Below are 24,427 nucleotides of genomic sequence, written 5' to 3'. Positions count from 1 at the left end.
AAGGGTGCCCTCTCTCACCACTCCTATTCAACATAGTATTGGAAGTTCTAGCCAGAGCAGTCAGGCAAGAAAAAAGAAATAAAGCATATTCAATTAGGAAAAGAAGTCAAATTGTCTCTATTTGCAGATGACATGATTGTATATTTAGAAGACCCCATCGTCTCAGCCCAAAATCTCCTTAAGATGATAAGCAACTTCAGTAAAGTCTCAGGATATAAAATCAATGTGCAAAAATCACAAGCATTCCTATACACCAATAACAGAAAAACAGAGAGCCAAATCATGAGTGAACTCCCATTCACAATTGCTACAAAGAGAATAAATAACTAGGAATACAACTAACAAAGGACATGAAGGACCTCTTCAAGGAGAACTACAAACCACTGCTCAAGCAAGAGGACACTAACAGATGGAAACCATTCCATGCTCATGGTTAGGGAGAATCAATATTGTGAAAATGGCCATACTGCCCAAAGTAATTTATAGATTCAATGCTATACCTATCAAGCTACCACTGACTTTCTTCACAGAACTGGAAAAAAACCACCTTAAACTTCATATGGAACGAAAAAAGAGACTGCATAGCCACGACAATCCTAAGCAAAAAGAACAAAGCTGGAGGCATCACATTACCTGACTTCAAACTATACTATAAGTCTACAGTAATCAAAACAGCATGATACTGGTACCAAAACAGAGATATAGACCAATGGAACAGAACAGAGGCCTCGGAAGTAATGCCACACACCTACAACCATCTCGTCTTTGACAAACCTGACAAAAACAAGCAATGAAAGGATTCCCTGTTTAATAAATGGTGTTAGGAAGACTGGCTGACCATGTGCAGAAAGCTGAAACTGGACCCATTCTTTATACCTTATATCAAAATTAACTCCAGATGGATTAAAAATTTAAACACAAGACCTAACACCATAAAAACCCTAGAAGAAAACTTAGGCAATACCATTCAGGACACAGGCATAGGCAAGGACTTCATGACTAAAACACCAAAAGCAATGGCAAGAAAAGCCAAAATAGACAAATGGGATCTAATTAAACTTAGGAGTTTCTGTACAGCAAAGAAACAATCATTAGAGTGAACCGGCAACCAACAGAATGGGAAAAAATTTTTGCAAGCTACCCATCTGACAAAGGGCTAATATCCAGAATCTACAAAGAACTAAAACAAATTTACAATAAAAAAACAAACCCCATCAAAAAGTGGGTGAAGGATATGAACAGGCACTTTTCAAAAGAAGACATTTATGTGGCCAACAAACATAGAAAAAAGTATTCATCATCACTGGTCATTAGAGAAGTGCAAATCCAAACCACATTGAGATACCATCTCATGCCAGTTGGAATGGCGATCATTAAAAAATCTGGAGACAACCAATGCTGGAGAGGATGTGGAGAAATATGAACACTTTTACACTGTTGGTGGGAGTGTAAATTAGTTCAACCATTGTGGAAGACAGTATGGTGATTCCTCAAGTATCTAGAAACAGAAATACCATTTGACCCAGCAATCCCATTACTGGGTATATACCCAAAGGATTATAAATCATTCTATTATAAAGACACATGCACATGCATGTTCATTGTGGCACTGTTTACAATACCAAATACTTTGAACCAACCGAAATGCCCATCAATGATAGACTGGATAAAGAAAATGTGGCACATATACACCATGAAATACTATGCAGCCATAAAAAAGGATGAGTTCATGTCCTTTGCAGGGACCTGGATGAATCTAGAAACCATCATTCTCAGCAAACTGACACAAGAACAGAAAACCAAACACCACATATTCTCACTCTTAAGTGAGTGTTGAACAATGAGCACACATGGACATAGGGAGGGGAACATCACACACTGGGGTCTATTGGGGGATGGGAGACTAGCGGAGGGATAACAAGGGGTGGGGAGGTTGGGGAAGGATAACATTAGGAGAAATACCTAGCGTAGGTAACAGAGGGATGGAGGCAGCAAATGACCATGGCACGTGTATACCTATATTTAACAATTCTGCAAGATCTGCACATGTACCCCAGAACTTAAAGGACAATAAAAAAAAGAGAAAAAAAAGAATTAATGGCCAAAATTACTCTTTTTTCCGTCTCTCCCTCCCTCCGTCCCAGCCTCCCTTCCTCCCTTCCTTATTTTTTTTTTTTTTTTTTTGAGACAGAGTCTTGCTTTGTCACCAGTAGCATGGGCTGGGCTGACTGCAACTGGGTTCAAGTGATTCTCCTCTTCAGCCTTCCGAGAAGCTAGAACTACAGGTACATGCCACCACAGCTTGCTAATTTTTTCTATTTTTGGTAGAGATGGCATTTCACCATGTTGGCCAGGCTGGTCTCAAACTCCTGACCCCAAGTGATCCACCTACCTCAGCCTCCCAAAGTGCTGGGATTACAAGCTTGAGCCACTGTGCCTGGCCTTTCTTCCTTCCTTTTTTTTTTTGTGACAGACAGGGTCTTGCTATGTGGCCCAGGCTGGAATGCGTGGCACAGTCATGGTTCACTGTAGCTTCAACCACCCAGGCTCAGGTGATCCTCCTGCCTTAGCTTTCCAAGTAGCTGGGAATACAGGCCTATGACACCATGCCCAGCTAATTTTATTTTTATTTTTGTAGAGGTGGGGTCTTACTATGTTGCCCAGGCTGGTCTTAAACTCCTGGGCCCAAGAATCCTCCTGCCTCAGCCTCCCAAAGTGCTGGGATTATAGGCGTGAGCCACCTCACCATGCCCAAAACTTTTCTAAATTTGAGGAAAATCTTAATGCAGAGATCAACAAACCCCAAGCATGAGAAACATCAAGAAAATTAGACACATCATAATATAATTCTTCAAAATCAGTGCTTTAAAAAAACAAGATTTTCCCCTAATATGAAGAGCAAGAGAAGGATGCTTGGTCTGATTACTTGTACTGGGCATTATTTGGAAGTTTTACCCTCTGCAATTAGGAAAAACAATAACAATAAAATAAGAGACCTCTAGATTGGAAAAGAAAAAATAAAACTACTGCCTTTATTCATAGATGATATGATGTAGTATGTAGAAAATACTATACAATCTATAGAAAAAGCTACTGGAACTAATAAGTGAGTTTAGCAAGTCTGCAGGATATAAAATCAACATACAAAAATCAATGGTATTTCTATTTATTAGTAAGAAACAATAAAAAATATAAAACATAAATCTGACAAAAGGTCTATTCACTGAAAACACAAAACATTGCTGAAAGAAATTAATAAACTCTAAATAAAAGGAGAGATATATTGTGTTTATGGGTCAGAAGACTATCATTAAAATGACCATTTTCCTAAAATGGATCTAAAAATGTACAAATGAGATGATCTCAATTTCAGCATTATTTGTATATATTGACAAATTTATTCTAAAATTCATGTAGAAATGCAAAGAACCTAGAATAGCAAAAACAACTTTGAAAAAAACAAATCTGAAGGACTAATACCACCTGATTTCAATATTTATCATAAATCTAAAATAATCAAGACAGTATGAAATTGGTGCAAAGATAGACAAATAGATAAATAGGAGAAAATAGAGGGTCTTAGAATAGACCCACACATATGTGGTCAATTGCTTTTCAACAAAGGTACAAAGGCATGTCAATGGACAAAGGATGGGATTTTACAGCAAACAGTGCTAGAATACTTTTTATTCAGCAGTCCAAAGGCATAAAAGAATCCACACCTCCTACTATATACTATATGCAAAAAAAAAAAAAAAAAAAAAAGCTCAAAATATATTGCAGGCCTCAAAGCAAAATTTGAGGCTATAAAACTCTGGGGGAAAAAAACAGAGGAGAAAAATCTACATGACCTTATTTTAGGAAAAGATTCTTATATGACACCATAAGCATGATCCATAAAAGAAAAAAGAAGAGTCAATTGGATTTCATCAAAATTAATGTCAGCTCCTCAAAACAGTTTGCTAGGAGGATGAAAATTTGAGCTACAGATTAGGAGAAAATATTTGCAATTCATACATGTGTACAGTAATGGTCTTAAAACCAAAATATATTTTTAAAACTCTGAAAACTCACTAAAAAGCAAGCAAAAAATCCCAATTTTTGACAATAGACAAATGATTTGAATAGATGTTTCATCAAAGCAGGTACAGGAATAGCAAATATGCACATGAAAATATGCTCAACAGCATTAGTCATTATAAAAATCCAAATTAAAACCACCATAAGAAACCACAACACACTTCTTAGAACCACCAAAATTTAAAAAATGGACTGTACCAGTGTTGGAGAAACTGGAACTCTCATACTGATGGGGATAATCTAAAGTGGTACAATCACTTTAAAAAGCAGTTTGACGGTGTCTTTAAAAGTATGATCTACTATCTGATCTGTGTAATCCAGCCATTCTACTCATAGGTATTTACCCAAGGAAAATTGAAGCGTGGGTACATGAAAAGACTTGTACACAAACGTTCACAGCAGTTTTATTTACAATGGCCAAAAGTAGAAATAAATCAGATATTACTCAAGAGGTGAAGGGATAAACAAACTGTAGTTGATCTATATAGTGGAATACTACTCAGCAAGGAAAAGGATAAGCTAGTAACACATGTTACATATGTATGAATCTCAAAATAGCTATGCTGACTGAAAGAAGCTAGACTCCAAAAAAAGTACATTCTGCATGATTCCATTTATATAAAATTCTGGAAAATGCAAACTTAGTAGATTACTTGTTGCTTGTAAATGAGGGCAGTGACAGAAGAGGGGAGGAAAGAGGAGATTACAAAGGGGAACAAGGAAATCTCTGGGATTCCTTAACCTGATGGTAATGGTTTCATTAATGTAAACATTTGCAAAACTTCTCAAATTGTGTACTTCTAAGAGGTGTGTAATGATACATCATTTTGGTTTTAATTTGCATCTTCTTAAAGACTAATGACCTGTTAGTAGGCATTTGATTTAGGCTTGGAGCCCATGAGAGGGAACTATATTGATCAGAGAGGTTTTAGAATGATTGTATAAGGGAAAAGTGAACGTATAGCTTAGAGTTACTCCTTCAGATGAAGCATGAGGCACAGGAAAGGATGAGGCCTCAGACTAATGGCCAAAAACATAAGCATTGATCTTTGAGGAGGAATAGGGCTAATCAATATCAAGTAGGCTGCCATGGCTATGACACAGGAGAGCTTTTGGCAAGTAGGTGAGGAAGAACCTGCTTCGTGAGACTTGGTACATCATGTCTAAAGGACCTCTGAATCTAACTGGGCAGATCCCCACAAAGAAGCTTTGAAGATTTGTGGGCTAGGCATTGACCTTGGGCAAGTGACAGGCTGGCAAGAACATGATCGTTTATGAGTTTATGCCCTGATCCCAGAGAGCACAGGCCACGTGGTCTCTGAGAGCAAGAATTCCCATGATGCAGTTTCTAGCAGGTATGAGGCAGTTCTAGTACCTTGGGCCCACTGTGGGATCTGCAGGGGCTGGTAGCCTTCTGAGAACAAAAACATGACCTTATTAGCTGTGGCCCCAAAGGCGATTCCATAGGACCATCGGTTACTGAAAGTGCCCACAAAGTCCAGAGGCCTGCAAACAACAGAAACAGTGTGTGAGGCCAGAAGGTGGCTCTGAGAACATTCCCACAAATCATCACCAAAGTAGCGATCCCACCCTGAGGAGGGATTATTGAATAGATCCCACCCTGAGGAGGGATTATTGAATAGCTGCTCATTGCAACTGACATTTCACAGGGCCCTCTGTGCCAGACCTAGGGCTAAGCATGGATTCAGGGTACTGAAGTGAGGAGGACAAAACTCTTGCTCTGGAGGAGCTCCAGGACTAGCAGGGGATACAAGCAAGGACACCAGAAGCCATGAAGGCAAAATGGGACAAGTTTCATCTATAAGAGACACAGACAGAATGACTCAAGGACCAAAACAAGGAGTATGTGTCCGAGACAGATTAGGGGAAGCCTGCCCTCTTCCAGCCATATTCTATGAGAATTCGTCCTTTCAATATCCCTGATGAGGGTCTAGGTACAGGTGTCATTTGCTATGTCTATGCTTGAAGAAGTAATAGGCCACCCTAAAATATGCCACTCTGGCATATCGACTGTTCTCAGTTAAACACACTTAAAAAACAGCAGGTACAAGAAGATCACTCCGACCTTCATGCTATTTCTTAAAAACAGGAGATGAAATTTCTATGTAAAAAAATGCTCTCCCTTTACAGAAGGAAAATAACATTCTTATCATCAGGGACAGGAAGTTGAGACCAAGAGAATTTGGCACAGACCTTATTTAAATAACTCTTGTCTTCTAGTCTCCCTGCACAATTTAGTTACTTTTTTACAACTTAACTATTCTTTGTCCAATTCCATGTGTACATATTCAACTCTAACTGTGTATTTGGGTCTTCATTTCCTTATAAGGGCTCCTGGATCACATAAAACTTACATTACAATTCTCAGGCCCAGCTGAAAAAACTAAGAAGGTAGAGATAAACTTTTGCCTCCCCTAAATAATCATGCCTTCCTAGCCGCGGCTGGCTGGACTATGGGCCTGTCTTTGGATGGGCTGATCAGATGTCTGGTGTTACCTTTTGAATCTGTGACCCTAAGGACAGGAATGAGTTAGCTGTTAAAGTCCTTGTCTGGAAAGTCCTAAGAAGTTGGCATCAGAGTCAACGCCAGAGGAGAGCCAAGGCTATAGGGAAGCAGAGATTCTAAGTCAGCGAGGAAAATGGCAGAACGGTGCTGAGGAGGCACCAGTGACACAGAGGAGCAGAGAGAGAGAGAAGACAATCAATCTCCCACAGATTCCCATCTCAAGAGATCCAGTTTCCATGAGGCCTGTTCTGTAGGTTTATGTGAGACCTCTAAATTTGTTTAAAAAAAAAAAAATCCTTTCTTGCCAGATGCAGTGGCTAGCACTTTGGGAAGCCAAGGCAAGTGAACAGCTTGAACCCAGGAGCTGGAGACCAGCCTGGGCAACTTGATGAAACCATGTTTCTACAAACACACAAAAATTAGCCAGGTGTGGTGGCACCCACCTGTAGTCCCAGATACTTGGGAGGCTAAGCTGGGAGGATCACTTGAGCCCAGAAGGTTGAGGCTGCAGTGAGCCAAAACTGTATCATTATGCTCCAGACTGGGTGACAGTGCCAGACTCTCTCAAAAAAAATTTTTTTTCTTCCTTTAATGTAAACAAGCTTGTGTGAATACCTGTTTCTTCTAACCAAGACAGCTTGTATAGGTCAGAGGAAGCAGTTGCATTTGGGAGAAGAAAAAAGGCTCTTTGAATGAAAAGGGCCATTTAAAGTGGGTCTTAATGAAAACTCAGGAGGGAAGGGAGAGCCAGGGATGGCAGGCAGAAGTCTCATTGGTTCACTCATCTTCACCTTTAAGGCTCAGCAGGAGCACGCCTTCTAGGAAGCCTCCCTGATCACCCACCTCCAGTGAGGCTGCCCTGTCTGTGTCCCCTCAACATTAAGTTCATGTCCCTGTTCAGCACACCTCTGTCACCCAGGCTGGAGTATAATGGTGTAATTTTGGCTCACTGCACCCTCAACCTCCTGAGCTCAAGTGATCCTCCCACCTTAGTCTCTTGAGTACCTGGAACTACAGGTAGGCGCCACCACATGAGACCCTTTTGAGATAGGGTCTAGCTCTGTCATATCATTTCCTCTCTGACTTAGAATCTCTGCTTCCCTATAACCTTAGCTCTCCGCTTGTTTAGTAAACTATAAACTCCTCTGGGTGGGGACCGAGCACAGGACCTTGGAAAGAGTAGGTACTTAGTGCAGGTTTGTGGACATACATTTTATTGAATTGAATTGAATTCTTATCAAGATTCCATCTGTAGTACTTAAGAGCTGTGTGAGACAGTTTCCTCATCTTTAAAACTGAGATAGAATCCCCTACTCTATCCGTATCACAGTCATTGTGGACAGCAAATGATGAACTGCTTTATCAGCTGCAGAGTGCCACACGTGTGAGGGGTCATTGCTTGGAAAAGATGGTGGGCCAAAATTATCAGATAAGCAGCGGTTTAGGTGGGAAAGTAGCCAGGGAGCAAGTCAATTGTGTCATTATCAATGTAATTCAAAGCAGTTGAATGTAATTGCTACGGACCTCCTACTTCTTATAAAGTCCTGTGCCAGCCCCTACATGCTAAACGCCCAGGACAGAACTGAACGTCTTTATCCACCAGCTTCAGTTTTTTTTCTGTGACTCAATCAATGGGTCTCAGGCCTGGCAGCTTGAAAAGTACGGACTGGCCCAGTGAGTGGTATCCAGAATGCGTCTCTCACCTGCAGCTTAGGTCCCCCCTTGCCTCAGTTCTGACATCTGTGTTTCTCTCTCTTCTCTAGAGTCCTTGGCTGAGACCTCAGCAGGTCCATAGCTTGAGCCTGTTGAGGTTATAACACTGGGGGATTCGAGAGAATATAAAGCTGATCTGGGCTAAAGCTCTTGTTACTTGTTAGCTATGTTGCTGTGGACTGGTCATTTAACCTCTCTGAGCATGAGTTTTCTCATCCATTGCACAAGGATAACAACTTCTACCATGCTAGATTGTCAAGAGGATTCGTCAAAATAACGTAGGCAAAGCAAATGGTTCAGTGCTTGGGTTACAGATAGTATGCAATAATGTTAACTGCATGATGATGAAGATGGTAAGAAGTGATGAAACAGAGATAGGAGCAATCAGAACTCAAGCAAAAATGTGACACAAGCTGCAGAGACTCAAAGTGGCAGAGCTAGAAAAGCTCTAAAAGCTCTCGTGGATGACCCATGGTGCCATCCTAACAGGAAGCTTTGCTGTCTCCAGTCACGGAGCTCTCTCCCTCCTGCCTCCTGAGGCAGCTGTAGTCTCAAGTGTGGGAAGATCTTTTCTATAGTGAGCTGGGTCTCCGTGAGACATTTTAAGCATATTTGAGCAGCCCTGGGTACTGAGAGCCACAATGGCTTGGAAACCAATTCTAAACTGTAAGAGCTTTGGTTGGGTTGGGGCACGGAGGGGCAGCGCTGTGCAGAGGGAAGTAGAGGTGGAGGAAGAGTCCTAAGAGCTACCTGACCTCATAATTGGTATTGGCTCCACCACAAGGTACCCCAAGCTGCAGGGGTTGACTCAACTCACATGATGATTCCAAAGCGGTTCCCCAGAAGGTAAGAGGTATCATCTCTCTGTCTACGATGCTCTCGTCTTTGGAGGAAGGACAAGATCAAAATGATGAAGAGCTGTAAGAAGAGAAGATGAGAGAGTTAGTGGGCATGTTCATCCTCAGTGTGGCCTCTAAGCCCTCCCTGAAAGCAAATGTGTCGGTCAGCAGAGTGCACAGAACGTTAGTGACACCTCAAACTCCAGAGTCAGAGGGCTGACTGCATGCACCCTTGAGCTATCAGAATGTTCTGTACTAAGCGTTCCCTTCTCTTGCCCTGAAAAGGTGTAGGTTCAAATCTGGTCTCTTTCACATCCTGGTTGAGAGGGAGATTTAACTTTCCTGTACCTCGGTTTCCTCATCTGTCAAAAGGCAGTACTAACTGCCAGGTTGCAAAGCCTTCTCTGCCGCTTTCCTATGGATTCAGTCATGTCTCACAAACTTGATGCTCTCTCTCTCTCCTGCCTTTATCAGAAATTTCTTGAGAATTTTCTACATTTGTGTCTCCATTCCTTTACCTCTCACTGGCTCCTGAATCCCCTGACCTGGCTTCTACCCCCATCACTCTGCTGAGAAAGCTATGGCTAAAGTCACTTGATTGTTTTGTGGCTTGGTCCCATGTATACTTGAAGGCCAAATCTAGCATGATCTCTCAGCAGCATTCTAGAGTGTTGACCATTCCCTCCTCTTTGAGTACTCTCTTCCCTAGGCCTTCATCAAACATGCTTTCCTGATTTTTCCCCATTATTCCTCAGTATCCTCTGCTGGATAGTTCTTTACCCCAGCCCTAGATGCAGAGTTCCTTATAGCTCAGTCCAAGGGCTACTCATCTTCTTACCTGATCTTCTCTTCCTTAATGATCTCATTTATGTTGCCCAGGCTGGTCTCAAAAGTCCTGGCCTCAAGTGATCCTCCCACCCTGGCCTCCCAAAGCACTAGGATTAGAGGTGTGAGCCATTGTGCCTAGCCTCACCTCCATGTTTTAATGACCATCAATACACAGAAGACTTAAATATGAATCTCCAGCCCTGACCTTGTACATGAACTCCAAAACTACATAACCAACTACACAGTTGATACTTCTTTTTAATGTATTGAAAGCTCAAAGCTTTTATCAAAAACTTCAATATGTCTCTTGTTTTGAGACAGTGTCTCACTCTGTCACCCAGGCTAGAGTGCAATACCACAATTATGGCTGACTGCAGCCTCAAACTCCCATGCTCAGCTGATCCTCCTACCTCAGCCTCCTGAGTGGCTGGGCCACCGCCCCCAGATAATTTTTGTATTTTTGGTAGAGATGAGGTTTTGTCATGTTCCCCATCCTGTTCTCAAACTCCTGGATACAAGTGATCTGCCTGCTTTGACCTCCCAAAGTGCTAGGATTACAGGCATGAGCTGTCTTATATATACTTCAAACCTAGATCTCTTCTAATTTTTCCTTAATGAGTGAATGGCAGCTGCCATCATCTTTTCAGTTGTATAAGTTAGAAACCCAAGTCATCTTCAACCTCCTCCTCTCCCTAACCTTCCTACCCAGTCCATTGCAAGTCCTGTTGTTCTTATCTCCTGAACTTCTGGAGTTGACATCATGTTCTAGGATGAGATAAAACCATGTCTCATCTGGATCCCTGCAACAGTCTCTCAATTGGTCTTCCTGCCTCGTCTTGCCCACTTCCAACTCAATCACCACATTGTAACCAGAGAGATCGTTTAAAAGCATAAATCTGATCATATCATCTTCATGGAAACACTTCCATTACTTCCCGTTGTACTTAGAATGAAGGCAAAACTTAACACAGAGCCCCATAGGGCTCTACCTGCCCTGCCCTGCCCACCTCCCCAGACCTCTCCACTTCAATTCTCCAGTCCGGCCATGGCTAAACTTCTCAGCTCTTCCCACTCTGTCTTCTCCCTCCCTCCACAGAGCCTTTGCATGAGCTCTCCCCTATCTGCAATATACTTAACTACATCTTCCAACTGACCTTAGCACTGTCATTACTTCATTAGAAAAGCCTGTTTGACTTCCCTAAAAGCCCATATGCTTGATTCTTGGGCCCTTAAAAGCCTTCTACTGCCATATTTTTGGTATATAATGTAAGAAATTTTGGAAGGAAACTCAGCTGATCTCTCTCCCCTGACCTTTTCAGGTCTGTTTGGGAGTCTGTGTTTGGTAGTGGCCCAGCTGCCCTTTCCTGCCCTCCTCACCCTTCCCCTGCCTTTACTTACTGATGGGATGAGGGAGTAATGGAGGAAGAGCTCCATGTCCACTGAGCTGGTGCAGGTGCCATTTAACTGCCCGGTCCTGCAAAATGGCCAAAAAAAAAAAATCACATTCATATCATCAGGCATTGCTGTCATCACTCACCCTTTAGCCTTGAACATCAGTGTCAAGACGTTTGTCTTGTAGCCCACTAAGATCATCTGATCTTTCTAAACTTCACTTTCTCAGAGCCAAGGATGCTTACCTGTAGTGTGTCTTCCCTAAGTGGAATAGTCTTTCATATTTTTTTCTCCAGCTTGATTATTTATCCAATGTCTCTGCTAACTGGAATTAAGTCCTTCATTTAGGGGCAGAAACCAGTTCTATGGGGCTCAAAGCTTATATAATTAGGACATCCTTTTAAAGTAATACTACAAAATATCTTACTTTTTCATAATTTAAGGGAGACATATAACCATATAGACACTTTATCAGGGTTCTTCCCACTCTCCCAGAGCCTTGGAAGGGTCCTGTGTGAGTGGGGGACCCTGAGACTAATCCTTCACTTCACAAGAAATTAGCATTGTCAAGGTCAAGAAGCATCAGCTCACTCCTGAGCCAATGCTGGGCTGTTGGCGCAAGAGAGAGACTCCTGGACTACAGGCTGCAGACACTGTTCTCTCCAGCCCCCACCATCTGTGGGACAGGACTAGCACTGTCTCATGGCTAAAGCACATGGCAGCAGTGTTATGGCTTCTCTTCAAAGAGATGCCTCCTTTCTGGGACTCCCACAACACTCTGTTCTTTCTGCTCTGATTTCCACAAGGCCACCACAGCACATTCTATCATATATGTCCACATCTTTTGTCATGCTCTTCCCAACTCCAGCAGCATCCTCCAGCCATCTGCTGACCTTCCTTCCCTAGCCAGCACTACTGTTCTCTCAGAAATCTCAGAAAAGAGGACTCCTCTGGGGATTCCATAAGCATGGCATATTACCCAGTAAGTCTTTAAAATGCCAGTGCTCCACAGTTATGTCTAACCATGGATCTGAAATATCTGATAAGCGAGTCTCACTTATCTCACTGATAAGTGATGGGGTGGGGGTGAGTGAGACTCAAGCTGTCAGATATGTGATATAACTGTAAACTTTTAGGAAGGTAAACAGAGCATATAAACCAGTCTCCCCAACCCATAGAAAACCCTTAAACTGGTGGATGGATGGATGGATGGGTGGATGGAAGGAAGGAAGGGAGGAAAGAGAGAGAGAAAAAAAATGAATAACCATACTAGAAAACAAGAAGGGGCTATATCAGGGACATGGAAACTACGAGAAGACCTCGAAAGATGGAGAGCAACTGGGACTAAATCAGAGTAAAGGCAACAGCCAACATGGCCACAGGCTGTAGAAGCACTCAGGATGTGCTCAATACCCACAGTACAAGAAATGGAAACAGAATAGGCTGGCAGTGGACCACAGGGTGATGAATTGTGGTGTCATAGAGAGGGCAATAAAGCAGGACGTCCCTGTTCAAGTGTCCTCCCACCCTCACTGATCAGCCAGTTTCTACACTGAGACTATGAATCAACATAATCCTGAGTTGTTAAAAGTGGTCATCTCTGGGTGGTAGAATTAGAGGCATTCTATTTTCTTTTTCTTTATATAAAGATGTACTGCTTAACAGCTGCTTATCTATCCATAGTGCTTAAGACATTGTCTCACCAGGCATGGTGGCTTATGCCTGTAGTTCTAGCTATTTACAAGCTGAGGCAGGAGGATTGTTTGAGCCCAGGAGTTCAAACTGCAGTAAGTTATGATTATACCACTGCACTCCAGCCTTGGTGACAGAGTGAGACCTTGTCAAGAAGAAGAAGTTGAAAGAGAAGGAGGAAGAGGAAGAGAAGAAGAATAAGAATAAGAGGAAGGATGAAAAAGAATTCTGGAACTTTAAGACAGATCTTTTGAAATAACCTAGGCAGAAAAGAAAATGAGAATAAAAAAGAATGAGAGCAGCCAGGTGGGAAGGCTCGAGATTGTGTGCTTGTTGGAGACCCCAATCCGTATTAGCTTCCTTTTGGACCATGAATGAAAGTTTCTGGAAGATAACTTTGATGGGTTTTGCAATAAATTTGAGGTGCCTGACTCTAAAATGAGACATAAAAAATTCTGTAATTTGAAGCAAGCAGAAAACAGTCTCACTGTTTTCAGAGCTGTTCCAAGATTGTTGTATTTACTTCAGCAAGAAACCTCAAGCGCAGAGCTGAAAACTGAATGTGCAGTGGTGCTGGGAAGTCTTGCTCTGGGTACTGAAAACAATGTCAAGTCTCTAGTGACTCGTATAATCCCAGCCTTACTGCAAGAACTACTGTCCCCAGACCTGAAGTTCACTGAAGCTTATCTCCAATGCCTGCATACCATTTTCTCCAGACTTGTCACTCCAAAGGAGCTACTGTATACAGATGCCACAGTGACACTGCACCTCATGGCACTGCTTAGCAGGTTCCACTATACCCAGGAGTACATCTGTTGGATTGTCTCACACTTCTGTAAAGGGCCAGATCATCAAACGATTTTATTTAGCCATGGCGTAGTTCAGAACACTGCTCAGCTACTAACCTCACTGTTCTACAAAGTTCAAATGCAAGCACTGAACTGTTTCTCAGTTTTACCAGCAGCATCCTACATCCTGGTAAATGTTTTGGTTGATGCAGAATTGTTATCACAGATTTTTGTTAAGATGTTACAGAGGGCTAAGTATATTGAGATACAGCTTACATCAGCAAAATGTTTAACTTACATGCATACAGCTGGAACAATTCAGACAGATAACAACTGTATTAAAGACATTGCCTTGTTTGTGCAGTAAGAAGAGATTACTAGAGGAGAGAGCTAAAGAAGCTGAGACACTTGCCTTTCTGACTGAACCAGATATTGAACTACAGAGAATTGTCAGCATAACTGCTCACCTCATTGCCATGTTTGCTGACTATTTCCAGTATCCCAACACACTGAGTGCCATCACTGATATTAAAAGGCTTGATCATGATTTAAAACATGAGCATGGAATCTACCAGGCTGCATTCAAGCTCTATGACTCTCTTGGAGCAAATGATGAAGACATTCAGAAGAAGAGCATTGAGACTGAAAAATATGATGGGCTGAATTGTGGCTGGCTTGTCTGAGTCTAGTGTCAAGGTGCGGTTAGCTGCTGACAGATGTTTGCACCCTTTATCGAGATCTGTGCAGCAGGTTCAAAACAGTTTCTAGGATCACATTGTCTGAAAACATTTAATGAAGGTTTTACAAAATGCACCAGATGAAATCTTAGTGGTAGCATTGTCCACAATATGTAATCTTCTTGAATTTTCTCCAAGAAGAGCCAATTTTAAAATCAGGAGTTGTAGAGCTACTTTGTGGATTAACCCAGAGTAAAAGTCCTGCTTTACAAGTGAATTGAATTTGGACTTTAATGAATATGGCATTTCATGTTGAACAAAAAGTAAAAGCAAACATTTTACAAAGCTTGAATACTGAACAGATATTCTGGATGTTATCAGATTCAGAATTGAATGTGCTGATGAAGACACTGGGACTTCCTAAAAATCTCCTCTTGACCTGGCCTCATCCAGATAAAGTAATGAGTACTCATGGAAAGTAAACTAGGCAAGCTGTCACCTTGTTCTGGAAGGGGAACATAACTTTAAGGTCAAAGAGTAGATACTGTGCATCTTAGTCAACACAGCAGATGAGACAACAGCAAAAGAACTGATTATGACCAATGATGATATCCTTCAAAAAATCAAATATTACATGGACCAGTCACATATCAAACTGAAGCTTCCAGCTATGTTTTGTATATCAAACCTCATATGGAATGAAGAAGAATGTTCACAAGAATGTCAGGATAAATTATGAGACATAGGCATCATAGATACTCTACACAAACTGAGTTAGCCACGAGATTCAAACCTTTGTGACAAGGCAAAGATGGCACTGCAGCAGTACCTGCCATGATGGGAGTGCCCTTAGGCACTAGCAAGTATCCTGCATCCTTGTTTAAGAAAGTACAGAAAGTAGCTTTATCTGATCCCTTCTATTTGCACAAGTCATGTTGGACTGCAGGAGCTATTTTGCAAAAGTAATTTTGTAGGCTTAGATCTCAAATTTACCATAAGAACATTTTTTGAGGCAGTAATTTCCTCAGAAGATTACTTTTTGAGCTACATGGACTCTTTATTAGAACAATCAATCATTTTCCTTTGGACCTACAATCTTTTGTCTATGCTGTAGCCACTTTGTGTGTGAAAATGAGTATGTCTGTGTGAACACATAGAGGGGTGTGTGTGTGTGTGTGTGTGTGTGTACATGTACGTGTGTGTGAGAGATATCTCAGACTTTTCTTTTCTTATTTTGTGTCTAAATCTCTTTTCTACAGATTTTCCAGGTTTTAAGCATTGCTTGCTGCATACAAATTTTACTGAATTATATACAGTTTGAATGAAATGTTATTTTAAATACAAAACAATCATTAAGTGTTCCATAAAGGTTATGCCGAATTTTGGTCAGATGAACATTTGTAAGTAAAAAATGTATAAATTTATGAACCTCAAAAAAAGGAATGAAGAAAGTCTATGAGACTTAAGGGACATCATTAAACAATCAAATATATGTACTATAGAAATGCCAGAGGGATCAGAGATAAACAAAGGCACAGAAAACCTATTTGACAAATTAATAGCTGAAAAGTTTACAAGTTTTGGGAGAGACAGACATCTAGATACAGGAAGCACAAAGATCCCCAATTAGATTCAACCCAAAAACATTCTCTCTGGGATACATTGTAATGAAATGGTCAAAAATCAAAGACGAAGAGAGAAAAAAGCTATAAGACAAAAGCATCAAGTCACATGAAAGGGAATCTCCATTAGAGTCTCTGCAGATTTCTCAACAGAAACCCTGCAAGCAAGGAGAGAAGAGAATGACATAGTCAAATTGCTGAAAACAAAAACAAAAACCCTGTTACCCAAGATTACTATATCTAGCAAGAATATCATTCTTCAGAAATGAAAGAGAAATAAAGACCTTTCCAGATAAGCAAAAACTGGGAGAATCTATTACCACTAGACCAGTCTTACAAGAAATTCTTAAAGGATTGCTACAACTGGAAGCTAAAAAATAAATAACCAGTAGAGGTATATTCGTAATCAAACTGATACTACCCCAGTGTTGTAATGGTGCTATGTAAATCTTTCATTTCTTTAGTATGAAAAGTAAAAGTCAAAACGGTCAATAAGAGCTACAATTAGTGGCTAAGGAACATGCAATAGATAAAGATGTAAATTAAAGCAATGAAAATATAAATTGCGGAGGGAGAGAAATAGTATGGTGCATTTTTATGCAACCAAACTTTAAATTATTATCTGCTTAAAACAGTCTGTTATAACTGCAAGACTCTGTGTTAGCCCACAGTAACTATGGGGAGAAAAAGAAATTACAACAGAGACACCAACAAGAAAAAGAGAATAAATAGAGCATAATACCACAGAAAACCACTGAACCAAAGGTAAACAGTAAGAGAGGAAAAAAGAATCTACAAAACAGCCAGAAAACAACCAAATGGCAGGAGTACATCCTCACTTATCAATAATAATTGTGAATATAAATGGATTAAATTATCCAATTTAAAGTAAGCTCCTGAATGTATTTAAAAACAAGACCCACTAGATGCTGCCTACAAGAGACTAGCCTCACTGATAGACAAGCACAGACTGAAAGTAAAGGAATGGAAAAAGATATTTCATGCAAACAGATACCGAAAGTGAGCAGGAGTACTCATACTCCTGATAAAGGATAAAGGAGATACATATTTTATCTATTTTATCAGATAAATAGACTTTAAGTTAAAAACTACAAAAAGTAACAAAGGAGATCATTACCTAACAATAAAGAAATCAGTCCAACAAGTAGACTAACAACTGTAAATATACACTCAACACTGAAGCATCCTAATATATGATGATTATATTATATTATGAATTATATATCATGAATCACCCTAATATAATATAAATGAATATTGTTAGATCTAAAAGGAGAGACAGATTGTAATACAGTAACAGTAGGGTACTTCAGCATCCCCCTTTCAACAAAAGACAGACATCTAGACAGAAAATCAAGAAAGAAATATTAGACTTAGGCCAGGCATGGAGACTTATGCCTGTAATCCCAGTGCTTTGGTAGTCCCAGGCAGGAGGATCATTTGAGGCCAGGAGTTCAAGATAAATCTGGGAAGCACTGAAAGACACCTTCTCTACAAAAATTATTAGCTGAACTTGGTGGCACATGCTTACAGTTTCAGCTACTCAGGAAGCTGAGGCAGGAAGATCACTTGTGCCCAGGAGCTTCGGGTTACAGTGACCTATGATCATATCATTATACTTCAGCCTGGACAACAGAGAGAGACCTGTCTCTATAAAACAAAGAAACAAACAAAAAACAACAACAAACAAAGAAAAAAACAAGAAACAAGAAACATCAGGCTTAAACTGCACATAGACCAAATGGACTTAACAGACATGTACAGAACATTCCATGCAACACTTCAGAATACACATTCTTCTAAACTGCACATGGAACATTCTCCAGGATAGATCATGTATTAGGCCACAAAAAAAGTCTTAACAAATGAAAGATGATTGAAATCATTTCAAGTATTTTTTTCTTGACCACAATGATATAAAAACTAGAAATCAATAACAGAAGGAACACTGTAACAGAAGTACAAATTTATGGAAATTAAACACCATGTTCCCAAATAACTACTAGGTCAGTGAAGAAATTAAAGAGGCAATTTTTTAATTTACTAAGGAAAAATAAGAGTGGAAACACACTGTACCAAAGCCAATGGGACACAGCAAAAGCAGCTCTAAGGGGAAGTGGACAGCTGTAAATACCTACATCCAAAAGGAAGAAAGATTTCTAATAACCTAATGACATACTTCAAAAAACTAGAAAAGCATTGACAAACCAAATCCCAAATTGGTGGAAATAAGGAATAAAGTTGAGGGCAGAAATAAATGAAACAAGGCCAAGTAAAGCAATTTTTAATTTTTAAAAATCTTTTATTTGAGATGGAGTCTTGCTCTGTCACCCAGGCTGGAGTGCAGTGACATGATCTCAGCTCACTGCAACCTCCATCTCCTGGGTTCAAGCAATCCTCATGCCTCAGCCTCCCCAGTAGCTGGAATTACAGGTTTCCACCACCATGCCCAGCTAAATTTCATATTTTTGGTAGAGATGGAGTTTCACCATGTTGCCCAGGCTGGTCTCGAACTCCTGATCTGGTGACCCACCCTCCTCAGCTTCCCAAAGTGATGATATTGCAGGTGTGAGCCCAGCCAAAAAACAAAAACAAAAACAAAAGCAAATTTTAAAAATTAGCAAAAATCTTTTTTTCTGAAAAGATAAAATAAACATATCTTTAGCTAGACTAACAATAAAGAGAGAAGATGCAAATAAAGTCAGAGATGAAAAGGGGGATATTACAACTGATACTACAGAAACACAAAGGATCGTAACAGCCTCATGAATAACAGCTATACGCCAACAAATTTGAAAACATGAAAGAAAAGGATAAATGGACACATATAACACCCCAAGGTTAAATTATGAAGAAACAGAAAACCTGAACAGAGGAAAAGCAAGTGAGAAAATTGAATCAGTAATAAAAAGTCTTGTATCACAGAAAGGCCCTTGACCCAATGGCTTCACTGTTAAATTCTATCAGATATTTAAAGAAAAGCTAATATCAATTCTTCCCAAATTATTCCAGAAAATTGAGGGAAGGGGAATAGTTCTAAATGTATTTTACAAGGCCAGCATTATAGTGATTCCAGGGCACACAAAAAGACAAAACTATCGGCCAATATCCCAACATAGATGTAAAAATTCTTAACAAGGTACTAGAAAACCAAATACAACAGCACATTAAAAATATCATTCATTATGATCAAGTGAGATTTATCCCAGGCATGCAAAGATGGTTCAACAAATGCATTTCAATACATGTGAAACATCACATTAACAGAAAGAAAGACAAAAACCATACGATCACTTAATTAAATGCTGAAAAAGCATTTGACAAAATTCAATATCCCTTCAAAATAGAAACTCTCAACAAATTAGGCATAGAATATATGTACCTCAATTCAACAAAGGCCATGTATGACAAGCCCAGAGCTAACCTGCTGAATGGGGAAAAGCTGAAAGCTTTTCCTCTAAGATCAGGAATAAGACAAGGGTGCCCACTTTCACCACTTCTATTCAACACAGTACTGGAAGTCCTGACCAGACAATTAAGCAAGAGGAAAAATAAAAGGCATTCATATTGGAAAGGAGGAAGTCAAACTGCTCCTATTTGCAGATGACATAATCTTATATCTAGAAAATCTCAAGGACCTCACAAAAAAAACTATTAGAACCAATAAATGAATTCAATAAAGTAGCAGGATGAAAAATCCAAATACAAAAATAAATATCATTGCTATACAAGAAAGGAAGGGAAGGGAGGGAAAGGGAGGGGAGGGGAGGGAAAATGAAAAAAAGAGACAGAGAGAGAAAAACGAACAAACAAACATTGGAATAAACCAAACCAAGGAGGTATAAGATCTCTACACTGGAAACTATAAAACATTGATAAAAGAAATTAAAGAGGACACAAATAAATACAAAAATGTTCCATGTTCAGAGATTGGAAGAATTAGTATTGTTAAAATATTCATAAAATACCCAAGGCAATCTACAGATTTAACGCAATCCCTATCAAAACACCAATAATATTCTTCACCAAAATATAAAAAACAGTTCTAAAATGTATATGGGATCACAGAAATTTCCCAATAGCCAAAGCTATCTTGAGTAAACCTGGAGGCATCACACTATTTGACTTTCAAATATGCTATTAATACAAAGCTATAGTAACCAAAACAGCCTGGTGTTGGCATAAAAACAGACTCACAGAACAATGGCACAGAATAGAGAGCCCAGGAAGGAAGGAAGGAAGGAAGGAAGGAAGGAAGGAAGGAAGGAAGGAAAGAGGAAGTGAGGGAGGGAGGGAGCCAGGGAGACACACACACTGCACTGTATGTACTTGGCCTGCATGTGGCTAAGCTATTTCCTGGCCCCTCATCCATGGAATCACAGACTGGAATTCACCCATGCAAAGTGTGAATGCGTCTGAACTCTCCGCCACTCTCCCACAAGATAATATTTAACCTTGTTGTCACCACAGGGCAGCCCTGAAGCTCCATTTGGGCACTTTCAAGGGTGGGAACACTGTACCTCCCAGGCTGACTCTGCTATCCTGCTGAGTCAGCCAGGCTCTGTGAAAATGCGTGGGCTTTGGAGCCAGGAAGACCATGAGAGTGAGCCCCAGCTCCACCATGCTCAGGCTGTGTGACTGTGGGCAAGCTGCACCCCTCTCTGGGTCTTACTCTTCCTGTCCTGAAAATGGATCCAACGTCTGCCTTCCAGGGGACAGTGTGGATGGGATACAATGAGAGTCGAGTGCCCGGCCCAGCCTCATGCCCAAAGAGTAGTGCTTCTTTTCTCAATTTTTTCCCTGCTTTTGGACAGCTCTGACAAAAGAAAGGTATTTTCCCTTTTGCAGAACTGAAAGGGGTTGTCACTGGTTGCATTTCTACCTCTTCAGAGCCTGGAACCTGTCTTCTCCTCTGTCCCCAGAGTATCTGCCACCTGGTTAACCAGTAGCCAGAGCAGCTGCCCACGCCTGGCCCCATGACCAGTCTTACCCTTCCCTACTGCAGGAAGATTAACCCAGAGGCCAGCACCTTTGCCCAGCATGGCCCAGGTGCCCTCCTGAGCCACCGGCCTCCTTTGAAGCCCTCATGTGAAGAGGCCCAGCCAGGAAAATCTGCTTTGAGTCCATCCCAGCTCTGCTGCTAAGCACTGTGGCTCCTTAGGCTCAGGGGACCCATGGGTCTCAGTTTGCTCACTTCTGAATTGACAGGATGGACTGCTTGGAACATGGCCCAGTGTCACAGCCACCAGTCCACTGTTTGGAACTAATTTTTCATAGGTCTGTCTCTGCCACTGGATGGGCAGCTCCTCGAGGGCAGAGGCCCTTCTCATTCAACTCCTTGTACCAGCTCCTGCCCATACCTCTGCCCAACAGTTGGCACTCACTGATGTTTCCTAAATGGGTAGATGGAAAGTTTAACATCCCTCAAGGGTCTACTATGTGCCAGGCTATGTTTTAAACATTTAGTATATTTACTACTTCAGTTCATCCTCACAATAGCCTTATGGGAAAGGCATATTATCACTCCATTTCACAGCTGAGAAAATTGAGACAGCAAAAGATCCAGAATGTTGTCCAAATTTACACAGCTAGCAAGTGGGTGAGCCAGACATTGAACTCTAACAATCTGGATGATCGTAAAAGAACTCTCTGCCTGCCAAATTCTGATTTCAATGTAATTTTCAGCTCCTAGGGTCAGGGCAGTCTGGGCTCTCTCAGAATCAAGACGAGAGAATAGCAGAGGCGAGTGAAGCTTTGAGAACCAACTTCTGTGCCAGATCACTTGTACACTTTAAGAATTCCATGGAGAAAGCAGAATTCTTTTCAAAAATGAACTCCCATGAAAAAAAGTTAGTTGAAGAAGACAAAATCTTTTCTTTTCTACCCCCTTCCTCTTTTAACTGTCCAATGAAGCCACACTCATTTTCATTTCTTTTCACTTAATAAAAATAACAACAATAATAATGGTCATTGCTTATTGAATGTGTGCCATGTGCTGGGCATTTGGCTATGGTTCTTATAGTTATTGTCTCACTTAACCCTTAATGTCCTGTGTAACATATACTAGTATTCCCATTTCATGAATGAGAAAACAGAGGCTTTCGAGAGGTTAAGTAAAAACCCAAAGTGACTTAGCTAGAGGGTAGCAGAGCTGGAGTTTGAACCCTTCTTATATTTTCCAAATGAGAAACATATTCAGCCACTACAATGACATTAAGACATTGATAAAGGGTTCACGTCTGGGGTCCTTGGAGGGGACAGTGACACCCCTCCCCAACCCCTCACTGGTAAACAAATCTGAACTACATGCTTAGACTGAACCCTGCCCTGTGAGAAGGACCCTGACCAGCTAAACCATACCCAGGAAGAGGACCATAATGGAGAGAAGGCCCTGGGAGGGATGGATAGAGGCTCTCAAGGGCATGGTGCTGACTTCAAAAGAAAGTCAAGGATCCATGGGACACAGCTGGCACCAAAGGGTACGCCAAGTTCTCTGAGTCCATGCTGGACTGTCCGTCTAATTCCAGACCACAGGGCCAATTGTCAGCCTCCTGGTTATCCATCTCTGGAGGTCCCATGGTTACCCCAGTCTCACATGTCCCATCTGAACATCCCACCTTCCTGTTCCTCCCCTGGCATCCTCATCTCAGGAGTGGCACCACCCCCAACCCATTCATACAAGTCAGGGACCCAGAGTCATCCTCCACTCCTTCCTTTCCAATCCCCGCCAAATTGAGACATGTCTCTCCACCCCCACAGCCACCACCTCTGTCGAGGCCACTGTCCTCTTTATCTGGACTCTCTCAGTAGCCTCCTGCCCGGGCTCTTCCCTCTCACCCATTTTCTACCCTGTTACCAGAGGGATCTTCCTAAAAATCCTCCTCCTGGCCCTTCTCTTCTCCCAGCCCAAGGGGCCAGCTGGAGAAAGGGGAAAGGAATAATGCTCTCAGACCTTCCAGTTCCAGGCCTTGCCCACCTCCGGCTGCCCCCAGTGCTCCCTGTCCACTGGTCCTACAAGGCATCCCTCTGGTTTATTCCCTGTTTCTGGTCTTTTCCATCCACTGCGCTCAGGCTCCCTCCCTCTTCCCGTGGGTGGGATTCCAGGTGTCTCCTTTTCCAAGTAACTCCTGTTATTCCCGTTGGTGTTTTCATGGCTCATTTCCCTCTTTGGTCCTCCACAGTTCTAAACAGATACTGTGAAACCAGAAGCTGATGGTTGATTTTGTGTTATATTTTGGAGTAGGCTTTCAGTTCTTGGATCTAAAACGTCTGAAGGTTAGAATAAGAATTCTTAATTCCTGCCTTCAGGGCCAGGACTTTACAAATCTCTAATCCTTTCACATTCTTGTTCTCCCAGGATCTTCACAAAGCTGTGGTTTAGGGAAGGCGAAGGTATCACACCTGATTCAGAAATGAGGAAATCACGATTTGAACCCAGGCCCCCTAACAACACACCTGGGCTCTGCCCACTCCACTCTGTCTCTGAACTGAAGATGAACAAAAATCTATTCACTGACTAAGTAACCGATCTATGTTATTTCCTCGGTGCCAGGCTGTCCGCGAATTAGCTAAAACGTGCCTTTCTCCCAGTTTTCATTAATCACCAGCATCAAAGAAGACAGTTGCTGGGAACACACAGCTATCCAGCATGGCTTGCCTCAGATCTGCCCCTTAAAGCTCACCTGGTGGTTTTGGGAAGCATCTTGGAGGGGAGGTACCTCGTGCAGCCGCGGTGGGCAACCCGCTGGCAGAGGAGGCTTCTCGCAATTGTTCTCTGGGTTCCTTCGGGCTCTTGGACGCCACTGCTTCTGATGAGCTGATGCTCTGCCCAGTTCTTGTCACAGCACTGAAAAACTCAGAGAATAGGCAAACTTCCCACAAATATTTACCTAAGAAATGAAAGCAAGCAGACAGCCCACTTCCTCATTCCAGAACACTGCTGACCGCTCAGCTCTTCCTCCCCTTCTCGTGCTGCAAATTCAGGAGTCATGCTCCTGTTTCCTTTCTCCTGGGCTCTTGCTGGCCCTTTCAAGCCCCTGCTGTGGACACCATTCCCCTGAACTGTCAGAGCTTTGCCCAGCAGCCATGGCCCCTTTGGTTAGCTGTAAAAATTATTACAGGCAATAAACTAGGACCACTGGCTTCCAGATTATCTTGGAAACAAGGCAGCTGTTTGCAGGGAGAAGAGGCTGGAGACAAGCTCAGAACTAAATTTCAACCATGTGGGAGGACCCGCTAGCTTTCCACC

The 24,427-nt window shown here is 41.6% G+C and overlaps 1 protein-coding gene and 1 pseudogene across 1 annotated transcript in view; one reads left to right on the top strand and one right to left on the bottom strand.

Annotated features, from left to right (window-relative positions):
* LOC108587689 (stimulated by retinoic acid gene 6 protein-like) overlaps nucleotides 1-24,036 on the bottom strand; it is a 49,072-nt gene extending 25,036 nt beyond the window's left edge. Inside the window, exons 1-4 of the mRNA XM_035252671.3 lie at nucleotides 23,862-24,036; nucleotides 11,386-11,461; nucleotides 9,138-9,238; nucleotides 5,456-5,586 (exon numbers count right to left, since the gene is read on the bottom strand). Of these exons, the coding sequence (XP_035108562.2) occupies nucleotides 5,456-5,586; nucleotides 9,138-9,238; nucleotides 11,386-11,461; nucleotides 23,862-23,881 (328 nt within the window). The 5' untranslated portion in view covers nucleotides 23,882-24,036. The remainder of the gene's footprint in view (nucleotides 1-5,455; nucleotides 5,587-9,137; nucleotides 9,239-11,385; nucleotides 11,462-23,861) is intronic.
* On the top strand, nucleotides 13,510-14,577 carry LOC108592644 (armadillo repeat-containing protein 8 pseudogene; annotated as a pseudogene).
* Nucleotides 24,037-24,427: the final 391 nt, after the last annotated feature.

This window comes from Callithrix jacchus, chromosome 1 (genome assembly GCF_049354715.1).
Source record: "Callithrix jacchus isolate 240 chromosome 1, calJac240_pri, whole genome shotgun sequence".
Classification (NCBI taxonomy): Eukaryota; Metazoa; Chordata; class Mammalia; order Primates; family Cebidae; genus Callithrix; species Callithrix jacchus.
This window is presented reverse-complemented; position numbering and strand designations above follow the sequence as displayed.